Below are 23347 nucleotides of genomic sequence, written 5' to 3' on the forward strand. Positions count from 1 at the left end.
TCCATAGGACTCCTTTCATGGAACAGTGTATGTACAAATTTTGCAAAAAGTAATTGCTAATAATTTGTGCTTATTTTTTTTTGTAATGAGCAAGTGTTATTTAACTAACTTTATCTAGAATAAAGCTATTTTCATTGCGAAAAAAGCCTTTGCAGTCAACAAGTTCCCAAGGAAGAGCTCGTCTGTTTTATTCACAGCACTGAGCTGTTCTGGGGAAGATTAGGGCTAATTATAACTTACATAAAAATAAAATGTGGAAAAAAGCAAGTTCCTAGATTAACAAGTTTAACATGTATCTGTTTTATGACATTTATTAATCTACAAAAACTTTGAGGCAACTCAATTTAACAAGTAGTCAAAAACACCGAATAGCAAAAACACTATTTGGCTTGCAGATGCAAAATCTCTTCCTCTTTCAAAATTCAATCAAATACCAAGTAAGCAAAATCTCACCTCTTAAGCTCTACTTGCATCATTTCCGATCTTTTTATGTACAAACTAGGAAACAAAGGACTAAAAACAACAAACTAAAAAAATAAAAATAACTTAATGACTTCCAATATAGGACTTTCAAGCTCCCAAGTGGTGTCAAGTAAGAAGCTTTAAGACAGGGGCGCCTGGGTGGCTCAGTCGGTTGAGCGTCCAACCTCAGCTCAGGTCATGATCTCGCAGTCGATGAGTTCAAGCCCCATATCAGGCTCTGTGCAGACAGCTCAAGAGCCTGGAGCCTGCTTCAGATTCTGTCTCCCTGGCTCCCTGCCCCTCCCCCACTCGTGCTCTGTCTCAAAAATAAACAAACATTAGAAAAAAAAATTATAAAAAATAAAGATGGTTTACGACAGAGAACATCGGCGGGACACCTGGCAGGCTCAAGTCAGGGAAACATCCAACTCTTGATTTAGGCTCAGGTCATTATCCCACAGTTTGTGAGAGTGAGCGCCAAGCTGGGCATGGAACCTGCTTCAGAGTCTCTCTCCCTGTTCCTCTGCCCTTTCCCCATACACATGTGCAGGCACACACTCTTTCTCAAAAAAAGAAAGAAAAAAGAGAACATCTGACATCAATTAATTATAATTGACACTCTTCCAGGCTTTCAAACGTCATTAGCTTCATCACTACAACTCTTGGCTAGCCTAACACTCCTCCTCCTCCTCCCCAAAGCAGATTGTCAACTCAGTCTACACCTTAAGCCCAGACCTCAAGCCAGACTGCATGTGTCTGCTATTTTCCTCTATCGTGAACAAACAGCCTGACCTTCCAAAGCGGCTCCTTTAGTGCCCCCTTAGAACACAGATGCAGGAAGCTGCTCAGAGGCTGAAAATTGGATTTGCAAGGTCCACATCCCCACGGTCTGCAAATCGGTATTATAAAAACTCTTGGCTACCAGCTGCCAACCCCTGCTTCTTCTCTAATCTTATTACGGTGCAGTGTTTCTCTTTTCCTGCAATAGCAAATCAATGAAACTCCATTGTTCATTTTAAAAATTAGAGGCAGTCTGTGACTAATCTGAGGAATATCCTTGCATCCCCAACACTGTCTCCCTTCCTAAGGATAAGCAAGTGGAAACAGTTTGCAAAAAATCTATAAAGTTCTATAGCACACCAGACAGAATCAAAAATTATCACACCCTCTGAAACTAATTCCTGAAATAGAGAAAAATATGTTAATTTCTTTCTTTGTGCTCACAATAAAATACCCAAGGTGACGAAACTATATGGGCATAAGAAATAGACCAAGATTCAAAAATACTACAGAGAAACTAACACAAAGGAATGGGAACAAAAATTGTGCGGGCAAAAAAGAAAAACAGACTCAACAATATAGAAAACTTCAATATAAAATTAAAAATGCTTCTAGAAGTCAGACTACAGGAAGGACAAAACAGTTTAACCTTGAAATAGCAGTTTTATTTATTTTATTTTTTTTTTAATTTTTTCAACGTTTATTTATTTTTGGGACAGAGAGAGACAGAGCATGAACGGGGGAGGGGCAGAGAGAGAGGGAGACACAGAATCAGAAACAGGCTCCAGGCTCTGAGCCATCAGCCCAGAGCCCGACGCGGGGCTCGAACTCACGGACCGCGAGATCGTGACCTGGCTGAAGTCGGACGCTTAACCGACTGCGCCACCCAGGCGCCCCTGAAATAGCAGTTTTAGAAAGAGAAAACCATAGTCAAAGACCTAGAAAAATGAAACTTTAAAAAGGAAACGTGGAAGTTTTCTTCATGGATCCAAACAAAATGCATGGGGGAAAAAAGAATTCTTATATCCACAGATTTTCTATAGGCATAGAGATATCTCTTCATCTTTTTTTAAATTTTAATTCCAGTATAGTTAACATCGAGTACTATTTTAGTATCAGGTGTACAATATAGTGATCCAACAATTCTATCCACTACTCACTGCTCATCATGGTAAGTGTGCTTTTAATCTTCTTCACCTATTTCATCCTCCCCAACAACTCCTACCCTGTAACCATCAGTTTGTTCTCTGTATTTAAGAGGCTTTTTTTTTTTTTTTGGTTTGTCTCTTGTTTTCTTTGTTCATTTGTTTTGTTCCTTGAATTCCACACAAGTGAAATTGTATGGTATTTGAAAGTACAACATCTGAGGCACCTGGGTGGCTCAGTCGGTTAAGCATCTGACTTCGGCTCAGGTCATGATCTTGTGGTTCGTGAGTTCGAGCCCTGTGTCAGGCTCTGTGCTGACAGCCCAGAACCTGGAGCCTGCTTCTGATTCTGTCTCTCCCTCTCTCTCTGCCCCTCCCATGCTCATGCTCGGTCTCTCGCTGACAAAAATAAATAAAGATTAAAAAAAAAGAAAGAAGGAAAGTACAACGTCCGTGCATGACAAAACCGCCCAACAGGAGCACCTGGGTGGCTCAGTCAGTTAGGCACCTGACACTTGGTTTCAGCTCAGGTCATGATCTCATGGTTTCTTAGTTCGAGCCCCACAATCTCTGCACGGACAGTACAGAGCCTACCTGGGATTCTCTCACTCCCTCTCTCTCTGCCCCCTTCCCTGTGTGCATCTACTCTCTCTCTCAAAATAAATAAACATTAAGATATAGAGATATATATAGATATAGATATAGATATAGATATAGATATAGATATAGATATAGATATAGATATAGATATAGATATAGATATAGATATAGATATAGATATAGATATAGATATATACACACCCTCAACAAAGTAGGTTTAGGGGGAATATACCTCAACATAATAAAGGGCATATATGAAAAAACCATAGCTAACATCATATTCAATGGCAAAAAACTGAGAGCTTTTCTGATAAGGTCATAAACAAGACAAGGATGTCCACTCTCACCACTTTTTATTCAACACAGTACTCAAAGTCCTCTCCACGGCAATCGGACAACAAGAAATAAAAAAATAAAAGGCATCCAAGTTGGTAAGGAAGAAGTAAAACTTCCACGACTTGCAGATGACAAGGTACTAAGTATAGAAAACCCTAAAGAGGGGCGCCTGGGTGGCGCAGTCGGTTAAGCGTCCGACTTCAGCCAGGTCACGATCTCGCGGTCCAGGAGTTCGAGCCCCGCATCAGGCTCTGGGCTGATGGCTCGGAGCCTGGAGCCTGTTTCCGATTCTGTGTCTCCCTCTCTCTCTGCCCCTCCCCCGTTCATGCTCTGTCTCTCTCTGTCCCCCCCCCAAAAAAAAAAAAAAAAAAACCCTAAAGAGCATCAAAAATCTACTAGAAGTTATAAATGAAGTCTACCATCTTTGTAAGTAAGGATTCTCTTTAGTGACCAAGAAGCAAAGACTTTTGAACAATAAATTCTTACGTCAAAACAGCTTATAATCAAAGGAACGGGAAAAAATATACGTATGTATCACCTGAACAAGGTGCCTTTATGTAGAGGGTGAGTCCAAGTTGGGAATAATTTCTATCAATTTTTTTCCTCCATAATTATCACTCTATGTATGTGGTCTAATCTTCCTTCAGATAAATCTTACAATTTCTATTTTTTAGAGCCCATTTTAATGAGATTTTTCATTAGCATACAATTATTATTTTAAAATTTGAAAGTATCTCAGTATGTTGTGAGTCCTTTAAACTTTCTAGTTTTGTTTGGGTTTTACATTATACACTTGCCAAAGATGATTTTTGTATAATAACCAATCATAATAGGATTGTTAGCACATAAAAGTATCAAAATAAAGAGATCCAATATATTGCCATCAAATAAAAAATCATCTATATATATGCCTTAATAATTAATGCATTAATGTCAATAAAAGTCAACACAGATATAAATAGAACTCTGAAAAAACATACCAAATATCAACAGTGCTTATACTGATGACAGAGTTAAGCATAAGGTTTTAATTTTTCTTGGTATTTCCTATTTTTATAATTTATGAAATATAAATATGAATTTTAAAAATTAAACATTTATAAATGAGACTTTATTAAACTAGAAGCTACAAGTAAATATTTATCAAACCTCTGAAGACAGAAAGCAGAGAACAGGTATACCCCAAAATACAAAAACAAGTTTTACTACAGTTCTTACATGTGCTCTGTTTACATGTTATTAATTTGGTAGAAACTGAATTTAGACTTGTTTTTACTATAATATACACTCTCTGACCTCTTACTACATATGTCCAAGGAGTCGAATTGGATGAGATCAATTTGTAATAGTGACATAAATGTTTAAGTGGGTTAAAAGAATCAGGTTACAATCTATATACATATCAAATAAGAGTCATGTTAAATATACATAACATACAATTATACATATCAAGTGTCATGTTAAATATACATAATATACAATTTCTGTATGTATACATAAATGTATACATAATATACAGTTATAAATTCCATTTTATATTCCACTAAAAAATTTCTAATCATTACATGTTTGAATTTTATCTTATACTCATTGCAAGAACTTCTAGATTTAGACAGATTTTATCGTGTACCATGCTGCCGTTTCCAAGTCTTCCGTGTTACTGTGTGTACACAGTAACTTAATTTTTTTAAAAATTTTTTAATGTTTATTTTTGAGAGACAGAGCACTAGTGGGGGAGGGGCAGAGAGGGAGACACAGAATGGGACGGAGGCTCCAGGCTCTGAGCTGTCAGCACAGGGCCTGATGTGGGGCTCGAACCCACGAACTGGGAGATCATGACCCGAGCCAAGTAGCATGCTTAACTGACTGAGCCACCCAGGCACCCCCAAAATAACTTAACTTTTTAATGCCAAATTGTAATGGAATCATTTAAATTTTTTTTTTTTAACGTTTATTTATTTTTGAGACAGAGAGAGACAGAGCATGAACGGGGAAGGGGCAGAGAGAGAGGGAGATACAGAATCGGAAGCAGGCTCCAGCTCTGAGCCATCAGCCCAGAGCCCGACGCGGGGCTCGAATTCACGGACCGCGAGATCGTGACCTGAGCTGAAGTCGGACGCTCAACCGACTGAGCCACCCAGGCGCCCCCATGTATGAATTTTAAAAAATAAACATTTATAAACCAGAATTTAATAAACTAGAAGCTACAAGTAAATATTTATCAAACCTCTGAAGATAGAAAAGCAGAGGTCTACCCCAAAGCACAAAAACAACTTTTAGTATAGTTCTTATGTGTGCTCTGTTTACATGTTATTAATTTGGTAGAAATTGATTTTAGATTTGTTTTTATTATACCAACAAGGCACACATGTAATCTTTTTTTAACTTGTTTTTTATTTTTTTAAATTTATATCCAAATTAGTTAGCATATAGTGCAACAATGATTTCAGGAGTAGATTCCTTAGTGCCCCTTACCCATTTAGCTCATCCCCCCTCCCACAACCCCTCCAGGAACCCTCTGTTTGTTCTGCATATTTATGAGTCTCTTCTGTTTTGTCCCCCTCTGTTTTCATATTACTTTTGTTTCCGTTCCCTTATGTTCTTCTGTTTTGTATCTTAAAGTCCTCATATGAGTGAAGTCATATGATGTTTGTCTTTCTCTAATATCACTTAGCATAATACCCTCTAGTTCCATCCACATATTTGCAAAGTGCAGCCAGACTTCTTCAGAGTTATCTTTAGTTCTCTCCCTTACCTCACGGCACCTCTTCAGTCCTATCAGGTGCACTTCTGTGCACACCAGTGAAGTCATATGATTTTTGTCTTTCTCTAATTCTGCTTAGCATCATACCCTCCAGTTCCATCCACATAGTTGCAAATGGCAAGATTTCATTCTTTTTGATTGCCGAGTAATACTTCATTGTATATATATACCACATCTTCTTTATCCATTCATCCATCGATGGACATTTGGGCTCTTTCCACACTTTGGCTATTGTGGATAGTGCTGCTATAAACATGGGGGTGCATGTGTCCCTTCGAAACAGCACACCTGTATCCCTTGGATAAATGCCTAGTAGTGCAATTGCTGGGTCACAGGGTAGTTCTATTTCTAGTTTTTTGAGGAACCTCCATACTGTTTTTCCAGAGTGGCTGCACCAGCGTGCATTCCCAGGCACACATGTAATCTTAAGTGACAACCATTTGAGCATTGTAAGGACACGCACACGTAGGTAATAACTATACCGTGACATATGCTGGAATGCACAGTGCATGTAAGAGCATCTCAGCTTCAGAGATGTTAAAATGAGGGTGGAAAAAAACTGTACTTTAGAAATGACAAAGTGTCATTTTAATAAAACATCTATAGATACTGAGATTATGAGTAACGTTTTCTTAACACCTTTCACTTACTCCCTTTCATTCCCATTCGTATATTCTGTTTATTAGACAAAATTATTTTTATTTTTGTCTGGTCTTTTTAAATCCCGTCTTTCCTTAGGCTATGGGTACTGACTCTTCCCTAGTCTGATGATAATCTAGTGGGTAGGATACTACTACGGTTGTAATATTTGGAGGAAGCAGGTGGACATGATGGAGGGTGTTACAGGTCTTCCTCAAGCTGCCCTTGTCACTATCTGAAGGGTTAGCAGATAGGACCGGGTATATAGTAAACATCAAGTCAATGACAGCTTGTTTCATGATAACATAATTGAAAGCACAAAGTATGTACATGGAGCATTCTTTATTTTTCCACTTCTTAAATTAGCAATGTTTTCACTATTCAGTATCCTTCCCAAAATTGTTTTCAGTAGCTGCATGCAGTTCTCGTAGTATTCTCTTCTTAATGTGGGACCTTGAGGTTATTTCCCACACATTACTCATCTGATGAAGTGCAACTCCTTAGAAGGGAAGAGGCAGTGCTGTGTTACAACGATAGTTGTAAATTCTGAGTTAGAATCAGGGGCTGCAACCGTGGCTGGCCCCAGCTTCCCATCCTCTATCGTACTCAAGTCTGCCATTGACCTATTTGTCTCTAGAACCAGGGACTTGCTCTACTGACCTTGGTTCTTTTGACATCAAGCACAGAGTAGTAGGATCATTCAGTTTTTCTCTATAGAAGAGAGTGGTTGAGAGGGCAATGAAATGCATCAACAGATTTTAACTGAAGATTCTGATTGTGTGTTCTAGTTCTCTGACACTTCATTCTATTAAGGGTAACCTAAATTGAGGTCATATTCTTAGTCTAGATGCAGTACTCTTGCTGAATTCCATGAGTAGATGATTCAAAAGTTACCTGAAACCACAGGTCCCACACACCCATCCATGCCCACCCTATACCAACTCAGTCAGATTTCAAGGAAATAAGGGGGGTGGGGGGATGAAGTCCTATCCCATTTTTTTTAATTTTTTTTTTTAACGTTTATTTATTTTTGAGACAGAGAGAGACAGAGCATGAACGGGGGAGGGTCAGAGAGAAAGGGAGACACAGAATCCGAAGCAGGCTCCGGGCTCTGAGCTGTCAGCACAGAGCCCGACGCGGGGCTCGAACTCACGGACTGTGAGATCATGACCCGAGCTGAAGTCAGACGCTCAATTGACTGAGCCACCCAGGCGCCCCCTTATCCCATTTTATATGTGAAGGGAGCATCCACTGACTTCTCTGTTACACTCAGTAACTGTGCAGAAGAGCAGAATCCTCCCTCAATGCAGAAGAAACACCTGTCTAGGCATCTCATGGGCATCTCTGTCACCCAATCCTCCACCTATTCTGTGGATGTCCCAGCACTTGGCCCTTTGAATTCCTATTTCATGATTTTAGCTGACACAAATGCCACTGAACTTTATCCAAAGATGCACCTAGAAGACATTCTTGACCATTATCGGTATATCCTAAAACACAACGTTCGAAAACCATTCACATGAATGAAATGGGTGTTTGTGAGTCCAGAAGTTATACAGTTTAAATAAAATCACTCAGATAAATATCATTAAAACCCAGACTTCAGAGCCAAGAGCCAATGACTTTTAAAAGGGGTCCATACACATACTTGAAGCAAGACAGCTCACGTTTTTTGGTTTTGGGGTTTTTTTTTAAGCCTCAAACAGCAAGCAAAACCTTTCTCTCCACTTTAGTCACACGGGTTTTGAGTGTGAGAAAGGGTCATTTAGACCTGAAATCCAACACTTAGAGACTTACGTATAGAGGAACATCGCTGCAGCTCAACTCCATGGCTTCCGCATCTGCAAGGAAAATAACGAATGACAACCGTTATTACAGGAGGCACTGCGTAACCAACCAGCAGAATTGTGTGTCCCTCCCTTCAGTTATCCAGGGGGGAGAAGTAACAATCGATGGGAAAACCACAGGACAAAACCATGAACCACAGAAAAGAGATTCCATCTGTATCAAATACGACCCCCCTTTCTTCTGTCACGTTAATTTCCACACCTAAGGGAAACCTATCCACCCCAGGTAATATCCTATTGACTGCTCTTGAGAGAAGTATTTCCAAAAGCCAGGAAAGTCAACATAAACGTGCTCAAAGTTTTGCCTTAACTACTTGAATAATAGAGGTCTCTGAGGTTAGAGGTCACCACAGTCCAAATGAGGCAGGAGACCTCAGGAGCAAGACACTTCTTTGCTGAACATCCAGAGGGCAAAGGTTTCAGTCATGTGATCTCAGGAGGGCGGGTATGTACTCCAGTTACCAACCTCTCCACCAACTACATGCCTGCCCCTGTAAAACCCACATCCAGAAACCACCTTGAAGCTTAGGGAAAAAAGCAACCATCATTCAAGACGTTCAATGAACACCTACAGTGGGCCAAACAATCCACAAAGATGACCAGGAGGTGGTTCGGCCCTCAAAAAATGCACAGCTCAACAAGAGAGCCCTAAAAACCGGGACAAAGTGAGGAGTGGGCTGGATGAGAACTGTGAATGGGGCAAGACAGAGACCCCACCACCACCCGAGTTCTGCTCACCAGGCCAATCCTGGCTCTGCTTCCCAGGCCACACCAGCTGCAGTACCTCGGTGATGGGTGACAGGGCACATAGCAACCTGAATTGGGGCATTTAGGGCAATAATACCCCAAGTATATACTTGGCGAGAAGGAAAATACAGAAAGTTCTTTTTTTTTTGTAACAACTTTTAACTTCCGGTTTATTAATACTTCATACTCACGCTGCCACTGGCACCCTCCTAGGTCACAAGTTATACTAAGTTATCCTGAGAGAAGACCAAGCTCATTACCAACACACTGTGCCCTGTGGCCATTTATGTAGACCCACTTAAATAGGCTTATCTATTATCATCAATTCTTTTTTTTTTTTTATTTTTTTTCAACGTTTTTTATTTATTTTTGGGACAGAGAGAGACAGAGCATGAACGGGGGAGGGGCAGAGAGAGAGGGAGACACAGAATCGGAAACAGGCTCCAGGCTCCGAGCCATCAGCCCAGAGCCCGACGCGGGGCTCGAACTCACGGACCGCGAGATCGTGACCTGGCTGAAGTCGGACGCTTAACCGACTGCGCCACCCAGGCGCCCCTATTATCATCAATTCTTAATAAAACTCGCCTCATAAATTAGATGAATGGCTTAAGAATTCCAGGAAGGAATCTTCAAATGGAAGACAATACTAACAAGAATATGACAAATCAGTCTCTCATTCCTAAATACGAATTATTCATCAGCCCTACTGGGAAATTAAAATGACTAAGAACAATGCCTTATAATCTCCACCCCTGCCCCTGCAAAAAAATCAGCTTTCAGGTATGTATTTAAATTTTGAAAGCACACCCAATAGCATATACCACGATCCCTTACCCTAAAGGTGTAATGTGCTTCAAGGTATCAGCAACTGTTTTTAACCTGTGTTTACAGGCATGCCATAAACCATTGCAATCTTTTAAAAAACTTTCACAAAACTTGATACAATTACAACCTTTTAAAATTTTTGCTTAATAGCAAGAGTGCATTCTACAATGTGGTTTCAAAAGGACCGAAATATACAGAAAATAATATAAATGCATTCCTTTATGAACAAAACTTTGAAGACTACTGAGTATTTTAATGAATATTAGAATACATCATCTGTGTAAGAGGTTTGCCATACACTCATAGAAGTGCAGATGTTTTCCCTTACTCAGCTTTCTAGATTTTATCTGATAATACATCTACAAGAAACCACTTCTGGGGCACCTGGATGGCTCAGTCACTTGTGCATCTGAGTCTTGATTTTGGCTCAGGTCATGATGCCAGGGTCTTGAGATCAAGCCCTGCTTCAGGCTCAGTGCTGAGTATGAAGCCTGCTTGGGACTCCCGCTCTCTGCCCCTCTCCCCTGCTTGCAGAAAGGAAGGGAAGGTGGGAAGGAGGGGTACAGAGGGAGAGAGGGAGAGAAACTAAGAAACCACTTGTGAAGAGAATATGGACTTAATCTGAAGAGTGAATTACTTCTTTAATAAAGAGTAATCTCCTAAGGGAAAAGCATTCAACTACAACCACTAGGTAGGGCAGCTGCTTGGATAAGAAAGAACCTTAAAAGGCACCGTGAGTGAAATTCATTCCCTGTGTCATCCATGGGCAAAGTATCGTAATGAATTTCAAACACAGTCCAATCTACAATTTCTGTAATGACATTGCTAAGGACCATAAAAACCCATATACCGTATTGAGTCGTATTGGTTATACTGTGGCAAAGTCTTTTAAAACACTGTCCCACTTTATTTAATATGTCCTACACAATTTTCTCTTCCCAAAATAGAAGTGTTCTTGTTTTTCTACAAAAAGTGGCTGTTTTTGACATGTCTGTAAAAACATCCATTTTTCCAAATACATATAACCCTTTCCATCAAGAAGGGGTGATATTTCACTAAGTGAAAATTCTTAAAGGAAATTCAACTGTTAGATAGTATATGCCATAACATTTTCAAAAAGGGTATTAGTACGTGCTACCACTGTTTTGTCATCTTCTTGCAGTAATTAAAGTTTGCAACTTAAAAGTATAAGAGACTCTTAAAAAATGAGAACAAACTGAGGGCTGATGGGGGGTGGGAGGGAGGGGAGGGTGGGTGATGGGAACTGAAGAGGGCATCTTTTGGGACGAGCGCTGGGTGTTGTATGGAAACCAATTTGACAATAAATTTCATATAAAAAAATAATAAAGTTTGCAACTTAATAAAGCCCTCATATCAGCAGGCTTCACATTCTTGGGGGGAAAAAGCCTTCTAATCTATATAAATCTTTGAAACTGAATGTTTCACAGGTTTTGTATTTTTAAAACATAACAACTTCTAAATTATAGGAGAACCGAATGACATCAGGGAAGATGGGAGTTTGCAGCCACTTTATTTTTTTAATTTTTATTTGTAGGAGAGAGCGTGTGTATGTGAGAGAGAGAGAAAGCCGGAGAGGAGCACAGAGAAGGGGGACAGGGAGAGAATCCCAAGCAGGCTCCAGAGTCAGTGCAGAGCCCGATGTGGGGCTCAGTCTCACAACTGCAAGATCACAACCTAAACCAGTATCAAGAGTCAGGCGCTTAACTGAGTCACGCAGGTGCCCCATGCAGCCACTTTTAAAAATTAATAAACTTGTGGGGCACCTGGGTGGCTCCGTCGGTTAAGCGGCCGACTTCGGCTCAGGTCATGATCTCACAGTCTGTGAGTTCGAGCCCCGCGTCGGGCTCTGTGCTGACAGCTCAGAGCCTGGAGCCTGTTTCGGATTCTGTGTCTCCCTCTCTCTGACCCTCCCCTGTTCATGCTCTGTCTCTCCCTGTCTCAAAAATAAACAAAAACGTTAAAAAAAATTAATAAACTTGTATAATTAGTGGATGGGATTAATACATAAAGCCCCGAATTTTTAAGTTTAGCCAGCACTGCACTTGTATTAGAATGTATATATCATAATGAGGTTCTCTTCAGCTGTGACACACATTAAATCCAACTTCAAAGTCAAAGTGCTTTGAACCAGCCATTCAAACAGAAGGGTTAGAGTAGGGGCACCTGGGTGGCTCAGTTGATTAAGTGGCTGACTTCAGCTCAGGTCTTGATCACGCAGTTCGGGGGTTGGAGCCCCATATGGGGCTCTGTGCTGACAGCTCAGAGCCTGGAGCCTGCTTCAGATTCTGTGTCTCCCTCTCTCTCTGCCCCTTCCTCGTTTGTGCTTTGTCTCTATCTGTCTCTCTCTCTCTCTCTAATTAAAATAACAAAAAACTTAAAAAATTAAAAAGGGTTATAGAGTATTTTAAACCAAGGTTTTCAAAATAATGACCCATTTGTTTTATTACTTTTGCTGACATATATTGTACATCAATGTTTTTAGTGAGAACAAAAAGGGTTATTAATCGCATTTCATCTTCACAGGTTTTTAAATGTGGAGTAAGTTTGAAAGTATTGCAGTAGTACAATTTATAAATAAAAAAAATAAGGATACATGCTTTTTTTTTTTTTTTTTTTTTAACTTAGTAAGGGTACATGACATCTTGCGGATCTGTTCCTTCTAGGTAAGCCTTTGTCCCCACTTGCCAGGCTGTGGGTACTTTTCCCACAGGGGTCTCAATGCAGCCCTACTAGACTAAGGAATAAGCTTTGGGGTTTCCCGAGCTCCCCCCACCCCCCCTGCTGAGGTTCTAGGTGGCAGGGGCCTGCGAGCTGGACTGCAGGGCAGAGTGCAAGGTCACACCTCTTTAAAGCTAAGAGGGATCCAGGGGCGCCTGGGTGGCTCTGTCGGTTGAGCGTCCGACTTCGGCCCAGGTCATGATCTCTCCGTCAGTGAGTTCAAGCCCTGCTCAGAGCCTGGAGCCTGCTTCAGATTCTGTGTCTCCCTCTCTCTCTCTGCCCCTCCCCCGCTCATGCTCTGTCTCTCTGTCAAAAATAAACATTAAAAAAAAAAATTTATATAAGCTAAGAGGGATCCAGCTACTCTACACCTTTCAGACCATGTGAGGCAGACTGCAAATGAGGGCTCCCAATCCGCAGTCTAATAGGATGACAGGACAAAGGTCAAGAAACATCAAGGGCTAAATATTCCTTTCTATTTCACCTTCCACGTAAGAACTCGGATTCCATTATTCCCACCCACTCTAGCTTTTGCCATTTTTGAGTACAGAAATGTAACAACCATTGAGAACAGCAATTGTTTTGTTTTTTGGAGACCTCACTTTTCACCGCTTTTAAAAATAAATTAAAACAGGGGCGCCTGGGTGGCTCAGTCAGTTGAGCGTCCGACTTCGGCTCAGGTCATGATCTCACAGTCCGTGAGTTCAAGCCCCGTGTCGGGCTCTGTGCTGACAGCTCAGAGCCTGGAGCCCGTTTCAGATTCTGTGTCTCCCTCTCTCTCTGCTCCTCCCCTGCTCATGCTCGGTCTCCATCTCAAAAATAAATAAACGTTAAAATAAATAAATAAATAAATAAACTAAAACTAAAGTCCCCACGGTTCTCAGCCTTGGTCCCAAACTTTCTAAAAGCCCCTATCAGAGACAGAATCATTTGAGGTACATGTATTATATACTCAAATACTCGAAGTTCAAACTGATATAGGTATAAAAAACCGTATTCTCGTTTGAATTTTTCCAAAACTGATGCTTCACACATAGTCAACAGCAGCAAGGTCTGTGCTCCCTTGCAGAGATGCATGGCTAAATCATATTGTGCCTCCTTTATTATCAAGTTTAATAACAAAACCAGTTTGTATTTGCTAGACAAGTTCTACACACACCAGCTTTTCACCACACAAATATCATGGTCTACGTTTCCTAATTTGAGTTCTCCATTTGGATTTTCAAAAATTCTTAGACTCGAGTACTGTTTTAATATTTTATTTTTCAAAAATGTGTCTTGGGAAATTTAAGGCCAATTTCCAGTCTTTCTTGCAGACACCAGAGAATGATAGGGGGTCTTGGTACACAGCCACAATTTTTAAGTTTGCTCCCAAAACAGAGGAAAAAATTCTTATAAAAAGAACATCATGTTGCAAAATATTCAATATTTCACACATACTAGAAAGAATGCCTAATGTTTCAGGATCTTCGTTTTGCTAGTTACTTCTAATAAAAATTAGACCATTTAAAAGGTGAAGAGAATATTCCAACTTAAAAATAAGAGAAAATATAACATTCAACTTTCACAGTAAATAATCATTCTTGACTATATCAAATTCTGGGTTTCTAAGACTAACTCCATATAAAATCTATGACTTGAACTTTGTGTTTGAACATGCCAAAAACTTTGGCTGGTACACCTCTTACAAAACCTATTAACAAATAATGGTCAAATATTTACTAACACTGTTAGTAACTATACTTGGAAGGCTAATGATGTGGTTAGGCATTGTGCTATGTATTTTACCAACACCTCAGAGAAGCCTCACAGCAGCCATGAGAGGAACCATGGAGGAAGTCTTACTTGCCTGAATCTTCGTTTACAAATCCCTGCAGTTGTAAGGTTACACTGAAGCAAAAGTTACCTAAACCTAAGAATAATTGTTTTAATTTTTTTTTTTTTTACATTTATTTCTTTTTGATAGAGACAGAGCACAAGTGGGGAAGGGGCAGAGAGAGAGAAGGAGGCACAGAATCCGAAGCAGGGTCCAGGATCTGAGCTGTCAGCACAGAACACAAACGCGGGGCTCGAACCCACAAACTGCGAGAGCACGACCTGAGCTGAAGTCGGACGCTTAATCGACTGAGCCACCCAGGTGCCGCAACCTAAGAATGATTCTTGAATCAACTGACCACCATGAAGATTAGGAACAACTCCCTCCCAAGTTTATTCTTCAGTTCCCGCCCCCTTACTTAAGGCTAGCATCTGTTCTCCACCCAGTCCCCCTTGTACTTTAGATGTTTTGTAGTTACTTGTTTTGGTCTTGAGGTGGTTACTGGGTGTTATAAATATAAAGTACCTATCAAGATAAAATTGGAAATCTTTTTTTTAAGATGAAATTAGGTTAAAAAAAATCGAGAATAGTGTTTTTCAATATTGGCTAACTTCTCAAATCATGATCCTACTGATCAATGAGAACGTGGCAGAGATCCACTAACAAGTGAAAAAAGAAATCATAAGGAGATAAAGCCTTAAAGATCATAGCAGTATTAAAGGAAGAATTTCTTCTCCTCTTTATCCTAAGAGAAAACGGAAGAACTTGTTAACTAATTATAATAAAAATAACCCTCACGATAGCTCTTCGAAAATATAGTATGATATGCGTGTATTTTGTATGAGAGCTTTATTTTTGCATGTTTGTTTCATTGTTTGATGTAAAATGCTAATTAGAATAAAGATGTAAGGTGCATTTAAAGAAACTGTGAAGGGGCGCCCGGGTGGCGCAGTCGGTTAAGCGTCCGACTTCAGCCAGGTCACGATCTCGCAGTCCGTGAGTTCGAGCCCCGCGTCAGGCTCTGGGCTGATGGCTCGGAGCCTGGAGCCTGTTTCCGATTCTGTGTCTCCCTCTCTCTGCCCCTCCCCCGTTCATGCTCTGTCTCTCTCTGTCCCAAAAATAATAAACGTTTAAAAAAAAAAAAAAAAGAAACTGTGAAATGTAATAATTTTCTAAGAAATTACACTCTGAAAGAGAGAGACAGAAAGAAAAGAAAAGAAAAGAAAAGAAAAGAAAAGAAAAGAAAAGAAAAGAAAAGAAAAGAAAAGAAAAGAAAAGAAAATACAGTGTGGTAACATGAATGTCCTGCTCCACAATTAACAAATTTGGCAGACAAAAACCATAAACGTCCCCACCATCACTCCCTTCCTCTCTCCCTCTCCCCCCCCCCACACACCTCCCCCCACACACTACACTTGATGTCCCTCCTAAGAATAAGAATTAGAGTTGAAAACTGCAAGGCACGGGGCACCTGGGTGGCTCAGTCGGTTGGTCGTCCGACTTCAACTCAGGTCACGATCTCACGGTCTGTGGATTCGAGCCCTACGTCGGGCTCTGGGCTGATGGCTCAGAGCCTGGAGCCTGTTTCAGATTCTGTGTCTCCCTCTCTCTCTGATCCTCCCCCGTTCATGCTCTGTCTCTGTCTCAAAAATAAATAAACGTTAAAAAAAGAAATTAAAAAAAAAGAAAACTGCAAGGCACTAGGTCACACTACACATGGTAGAACAGGTATTCGAGCTTCCTGCTTCAAAGCTTGTACTCCTACCCATGATGCTGTGCTGCGTGCTAGCCACAGAAGTCAAATACAAAGTTTTATAGGGGATACTCCTTCTCATAATAGAACCCCAGGCAAATCTCTTTTCTACCACTGTTTCCTATGAGACCTTGGTCCTCCTTTTAAGGAGATTCCCTGTAGGGAACATCCCTGATACCTGCTCTCCCCAGGTAAGACGGTATCCAGGGTCGCCCTCTCCATTTCACAGGAAGAAAGAGAAGCTCGGCAAAGTTGCACCACTTAGAGATCAAGCAGCCACAAGCGGCCAAGCGGGCGTGTGAATCCAGCCCATGTGACCTATCCAGCCCATGTTCTCCTTAGCCACAGCACAAGGTCCTTGTGTCACATAACTTTGGTCTCAAAGATAGCAAGTTGCTTGGCTAACAAGTAGCAAACACCTCATAAGAGGAGAGCCTCAGAAGCAGCCTGTATATGAACTCCACCTCTGCCCTATTCTAACTGTGTGACTTGGGCCTGAAGTTCCCCTCCCTGGGGCAGTCACTCATCCCTGAGTAATAGTGCCTACCTCATAAGCCTCTTGAGAGGATTGAGACAGCTGACAGTAACAACAGAAAACACTTAGTGCCCATCAAGAGCACTCAAAGGCTAGCTTCATTTATCAAGCTTATATAAAGGGTTTCTTAAGCATGTGAGTATTTTGAAAGACCTCTAAATATCAAACTTAACAAGATGAGTCAGCACTAAGCGGGGCCAGGCTCCTCTGAAATGGGTCCACCCAGCTCAGCCTCACCCCAGCCCAGAGGAATCTCCAAGCATCGAGAATTCTGAATAGTATTATACCAGGCCGGTGTGTGATTTTACACAGCTGAATGAATACTCCCCCCACTACGGTCAGAGAATTCAAAGGGTAGAGCTATTCCTCCTGACACAACTCGACAACCATCTCTGTTTTAAACCTTCACTTGGAAATGATGACTCACAGCTCTGTCAACAAACCTAGAAGTGTAGAATTATATCTATATTTCACAACTGTTATGCTAACTGGAGAAGGAGGAAAGACACATGAACAACAGGGAGGGAAGGCCAAGTCTAAGGAAAAAGCTTCATTGTGGGCACAGTGGAAATGGGTAAGAAGAGAACATTTTAGAAATAAGCCTGGGGGCGCCTGGGTGGCTCAGTCGGTTAAGCCTCTGACTTCAGCTCAGGTCATGATCTCGCAGTCCGTGAGTTCGAGCCCCGCATCGGGCTCTGTACTGAGAGCTCAGAGCCTGGAGCCTGTTTCGGATTCTGTGTCTCCCTCTCTCTCTGACCCTCCCCTGTTCATGCTCTGTCTCTCTTTGTCTCAAAAATAAATAAATATTAAAAAAAAATAAAAAAAGAAAGAAAGAAAGAAGCCTGTTAAGGAGTACTGATGCATAGGGGCACTTGTACCCCAATGTTTATAACAGCACCCTCAACAATAGCCAAATTATGGAAAGAGCCTAAATGTCCATCAACTGATGAATGGATAAAGAAATTGTGGTTTATATACACAATGGAATACTACGTGGCAATGAGAAAGAATGAAATATGGCCTTTTGTAGCAACATGGATGGAACTGGAGAGTGTGATGCTAAGTGAAATAAGCCATACAGAGAAAGACAGATGCCATAGGTTTTCACTCGTATGTGGATCCTGAGAAACTTAACAGAAGACCATGGGGGAGGGAAAGAGAAAAAAAAGTCAGAGAGGGAGAGAGCCAACCCATAACAGACTTAAAAACAGAATAAACTGAGGTTTGATGGGGGTGGAAGGACGGGGAGGATGGGTGATGGGCATTGAGGAGGGCACCGGTTGGGATGAGCCCTGGGTGTTGTATGGAAACCAATTTGACAAGAAATTTCATATGAAAGAAAGAGTGCAGGCAGAGGTCTCAAGATTAGAAAATACAGTAACTATTCAACAGATCCCATTAATTCAAACCAGTGGGAGTGGTGGGAGTGGGCAGGAAGAAGGGGAGTCAGTCTGAAATGGTGCAGCCTGAATGAGAGAATGTTTATGAAGTACACAGAGGGGTGTGAGCTAGCTGCTAACACCATGTTCCACCAAAACTGGCACACTCACTTGTATTTTGCAGGATGTATTTGCATTCCAAGCCTTTTTATATATCAGTTCAACATTGCTTTTCCTATCTCACTTTTGCGATCGATCTGTTTAGTTACATCCTTCATCATCAGTGCAAAGCTCTATCACTCAGCATCTTGGGCAAGATACAGCCTATCAAAGGCGTCAATGTCCTCATTAGCAGTAGGTCTCTGAGGTGCCTCTATCATGTCCGGAAGTCAATTTACTGTCACCTACTCCGTGCAAAGCACCATGGAGGCTGTCATGAGAAAGATTCACATACATAAAACACCACCCCCATCACTGATGAACTCACAGTTTGGTTCGGGGAATATCTATATCCGTGAAAACCTAAAAGTTTTAAGGAGTAATACACCATCGACCTGACAGAACATGATAGTGTTAGGCAAGCATCAGTGACAAATGAGTTATAAATGTAATGGCGGGGGGGGGAGGGGGGGTACGGAGAAGGACCAGCATGAAAAAAAGGACATGGACTTGTGCTATTTAGGAAAAAGTGAGGAGTCTGACAGGCTGAACTAACAGGTTTGGAAGGAGTAAAGGTCATTGGCCCCTTACTTTTATACATAATCCATCTCGAAAACACACCAAATCTGTGACAGAAGTGAACAACAGACTTTCAGGGGCCAAAAGTCACCCACCAGAGACTTAATAACACCAACTTCATGTCTCCTTTTGGTCAGAATTTAACAAAATACACTCCAGCTTTTCCTGTAATTTGCTTTACTGTTGCTTTTTCTGCATAACAGCTTCCACAAACAAGTTTAGGGAGGACCCAATTGGTACTGATAGTTCTTTACTTGGACAAATGACCTCATTGGATTTATCAGACCCTGGTGTCTTCACCAGCTTCTCATTTCTGTTTTTTATTTTCCACACTTTTTAATGAAGCAAGGAAATACACTTGACCTTGGACACCCTAAGTTTACACTGCTCAGGTCTATTGATAGATGGATGTTTCTTTGATACATATAGTCGGTGCTCTGAATTCATTTTCTCTTAGGTTTTTTTTTTTAACATTTTCTTTTCTCCAGCTTACTGCATTATAGAAATACAGTATATAACCACATGATGTCACTTAGGTGGAATCTAAAAAACACAACAACAACAACAAAAAGACTCACAAACACAAGAACAAAAAACTGGTGGTTGTCAGAGGGGTGGAAGGAGAAGCAAAACAGGGGAAGGCGATTATGAGGTACAAGTTTCCAGCTGTAAAACAAGTCAAGGAGATGAAAAGTGTGCACAAAGAAGACAGTCAGTATTATCATATTCACGTAGGGTGAATACACTTATCATGGGAAACACTGGGCAATGCTCAGAACTATTGAATCACTATGTTGTACACCCATAACTAGTTTAACATTCTATGCCAACTCAAAGAAAAATTAAGACATTTTTTAACTGGTAAATAGCTAAATTAGTATACCGAATTCTAGACAATAAAACTAGTGGATCTATGTTTAAAACCTGAAGAAACTCTAGAATGATCATTTAACATTTAGAATTATGACCTTCAAGCAAAGATGAAAAGAAACGAGACTTAGCCTTAGAAATAGGACTAGTCTCCAAATGTTTAATTTAGTTCAGCGCATGTACTCACAACTTCCTATATATGCTTAGTACTGAGGGGGGAAAAAAAGTGTCTCCTTTCAGGTACATATCAATCGATTCGACAAGAAAGGGCTTACAGATGTGAAGTAGGTAAATAACCTATAGAAAAGACAATACCAAGGATGTAGAAAGCCCCTAGGCACCGGAATGCCTGCCCCATGGACAGAGGAAGACAGGAAGACCACAAAACCCTTATGGGGTTCTAGCAGTAGAGAGAGGCACAAACACTCCCCTCTGTCAGTAGTTGGGGTATCAACAGGGCTCCCCAAAGAGACAGAGCCTGACCTGAGCCTTTTATACAGTTTGTCAACTAGGGGCACTCCTATCCCAAAAGGCATTTAGAAACGGGTCAGGACAGCTTTTCTGGTTCTCAAATGACCGGGTCGGTAGGATAGGGAAAAAGCAGAATGGGAAAGGGAGCTGCTATGATGCCAGGTCAACCCTGCATAAAGAAAGGTCCCACCCCAAATGCCAACACAGATCTCTGTTGAAAATCACCGAGGCGGACAACAGACATTCACCAGGTACACGATGAAATGGAACAACCTTTCAAGCCCAAGAAGGAACAGGCAGAACCCCATGAAGTACGAAAGGGTTGTTCACGGAGGGACAAACACCTCCAGGACAGAAGGATGGAAACACGTTCAGGGTCCCCATGATACACCTTAGTAAGTTATGTGAGCTTCACGCCAGCGAGCGGCTTTAATGCACGAGAAGGATGTGACCTGAACTGTGCTTTCAAGAGGCCACTGTGAGAGTAGGTGGAGGAGGGATTCTGCCGTCAGAGCAACAGATCAAACACCATTGCTGTCACTCAGGTGAGAGAGACAGAGAGCCTGAACGAAAAACAGTAGCATAGGGAGGGCAAAGATAAATTTAAGAGATTAAGGGACAAAACGGACAGGCCTTAATGCTAAACCAGACGTAGGGGATAAGGACTAGGAGGATTCTAGGGTGACTCCTTGGTTCTTAGTCTGGGGAGCCAGGTATTTAGTGACATTGACCAAGATAGGGAAAATAAAAAGGAGAAGTGGAAGACGTGGAGGGGGAGAAAGGACTACTAGCCATAACGAGTTTGAGATGTGATTACTCATCAAGACAGAGAGGTCTGGGCTTGAAAGATATACTGGTAACACAGTAGTTTGAGTCACTGGGAGTAAATGAGAGGATTAAGGTCGTAGGTACACAGAAATTCAAAAAGGCTTTGCGTAGAGACTTCGAGAATGTCAAGAGAAAGCAAGGTAGAAGAGCTCACGAAAGACACTAAGAATAGAGAAATAACTAACAAGGCTGGCATTAGCTGAGCACGATTTACTGTGTCAGACAAGGTTCTGAGTGCTGTTTAAATTCACCTACTTCTCAGAGCCACATGGAATACCTCCTGTTTTACATGGAATACCATCCCCATTTTACAGATAAGAAAACTGAGGCACAGAGAGGTTGTGTACCTTGTCCAAGGTCACCCAAGTACTAGGTGGCAGAGCCAAGATTTAAACCCAGGCAGTCTGGTCCCAGATCCCATCCTCCTAACTTCAAGTCTCCACTTCTAGGTCAGAAATTTGAAAGGGGACTAATGTGACAAAATCCAAGAGGGATGGACAAGGCAGCAAATGCTGTGGAGAAATGAAGCAATGCACACTAAAATCAGAGAAGGACCTACTGGAGCCCTAACTTAAGAAGTCGCTGACTCTCAGCCATTTCCACGCTGGTGGAAGAATCGGCCTGATAAAAGCCAATGGAGTTGTTACCGGGAGGTAAAAAAGTGAATATGACCACACGAAACAGTAAACGTTCCACAAGTTTACGAAAAGGAAAGAGCTTTGCGGTGAAGTCAGAACAGAACATAACGTAACATAACATAACATAAAATTTTTTTAAAAACCTCCACTGAGGTTCCTCAGAAAATTAAAAATAGACCTACCCTATGACCCAGCAATAGCACTGCTAGGAATTTATCCAAGGGATACAGGAGTACTGATGCATAGGGGCACTTGTACCCCAATGTTCATAGCAGCACTCTCAACAATAGCCAAATTATGGAAAGAGGCTAAATGTCCATCAACTGATGAATGGAGAAAGCAATTGTGGTTTATATACACAATGGAATACTACGTGGCAATGAGAAAGAATGAAATATGGCCTTTTGTAGCAACGTGGATGGAACTGGAGAGTGTGATGCTAAGTGAAATAAGCCATACAGAGAAAGACAGATACCATATGGTTTCACTCTTATGTGGATCCTGAGAAACTTAACAGAAACCCATGGGGGAAGGGAAGGAAAAAAAAAAAAAAAAAAAAAAGAGGTTAGAGTGGGAGAGAGCCAAAGCATAGGAGACTATTAAAAACTGAGAACAAACTGAGGGTTGATGGGGGGTGGGAGGGAGGGGAGGGTGGGCGATGGGTATCGAGGAGGGCACCTTTTGGGATGAGCACTGGGTGTTGTATGGAAACCAATTTGACAATAAACTTCATATATTAAAAAAAAAAAAAAACCTCCACTGAGCAAAGGGATCGTGAGCTGTCTTAAAGCAGGAACATAGGGAGAACTGGTATTCAAATACTTTCACTGGGCGAAAACAGTCAAAATTATTTTGTTATTCTGATTCAAATCTAGGCATACTCTTGTGCTCTGAAGAAATGTTACCTACATAAGCTAATAATAGTCACAAATTTCTATTACATACCAAACAAGGACTGTGTTCCATCCACCACCTGGGATTCAAGATTAAAACAGAAGCTCTGAGGTGCCTGGTGGCTCAACTGGTTGAGCATCCGACTTCAGCTCAGGTCATGATCTCGCAGTCCGTGAGTTCGAGCCCCGCGTCGGGCTCTGTGCTGACAGCTCAGAGCCTGGAGCCTGCTTCGATTCTGTGTCTCCCTCTCTCCGCCCCTCCCCCACTTGTGCTGTCACTCTCCCTCTCAAAAATAAATATTAAAAATTTTTTTTAAAAGTTTGGGGCGCCTGGGTGGCGCAGTCGGTTAAGCGTCTGACTTCAGCCAGGTCACGATCTCGCGGTCCGTGAGTTCGAGCCCCGCGTCAGGCTCTGGGCTGATGGCTCAGAGCCTGGAGCCTGTTTCCGATTCTGTGTCTTCCTCTCTCTCTGCCCCTCCCCTGTTCATGCTCTGTCTCTCTCTGTCCCAAAAATAAATAAACGTTGAAAAAAAAAATTTTAA

General features: G+C 41.4%; 1 protein-coding gene across 4 annotated transcripts in view; it reads right to left on the minus strand.

Annotated features, from left to right (window-relative positions):
- Nucleotides 1-23347, minus strand: part of ARHGEF28 (Rho guanine nucleotide exchange factor 28) — a 317945-nt gene that overhangs the window by 248289 nt on the left and 46309 nt on the right. For all 4 annotated transcript variants that reach the window (XM_040450927.1, XM_040450934.1, XM_040450917.1 and 1 more), the window contains exon 2: nucleotides 8524-8567. In XM_040450927.1, the coding sequence (XP_040306861.1) occupies nucleotides 8524-8556 (33 nt within the window). In that variant the 5' untranslated portion in view covers nucleotides 8557-8567. The remainder of the gene's footprint in view (nucleotides 1-8523; nucleotides 8568-23347) is intronic.

This window comes from Herpailurus yagouaroundi, unplaced genomic scaffold, assembly GCF_014898765.1.
Source record: "Herpailurus yagouaroundi ecotype Mexico unplaced genomic scaffold, PumYag 29, whole genome shotgun sequence".
Taxonomy (NCBI): Eukaryota; Metazoa; Chordata; class Mammalia; order Carnivora; family Felidae; genus Herpailurus; species Herpailurus yagouaroundi.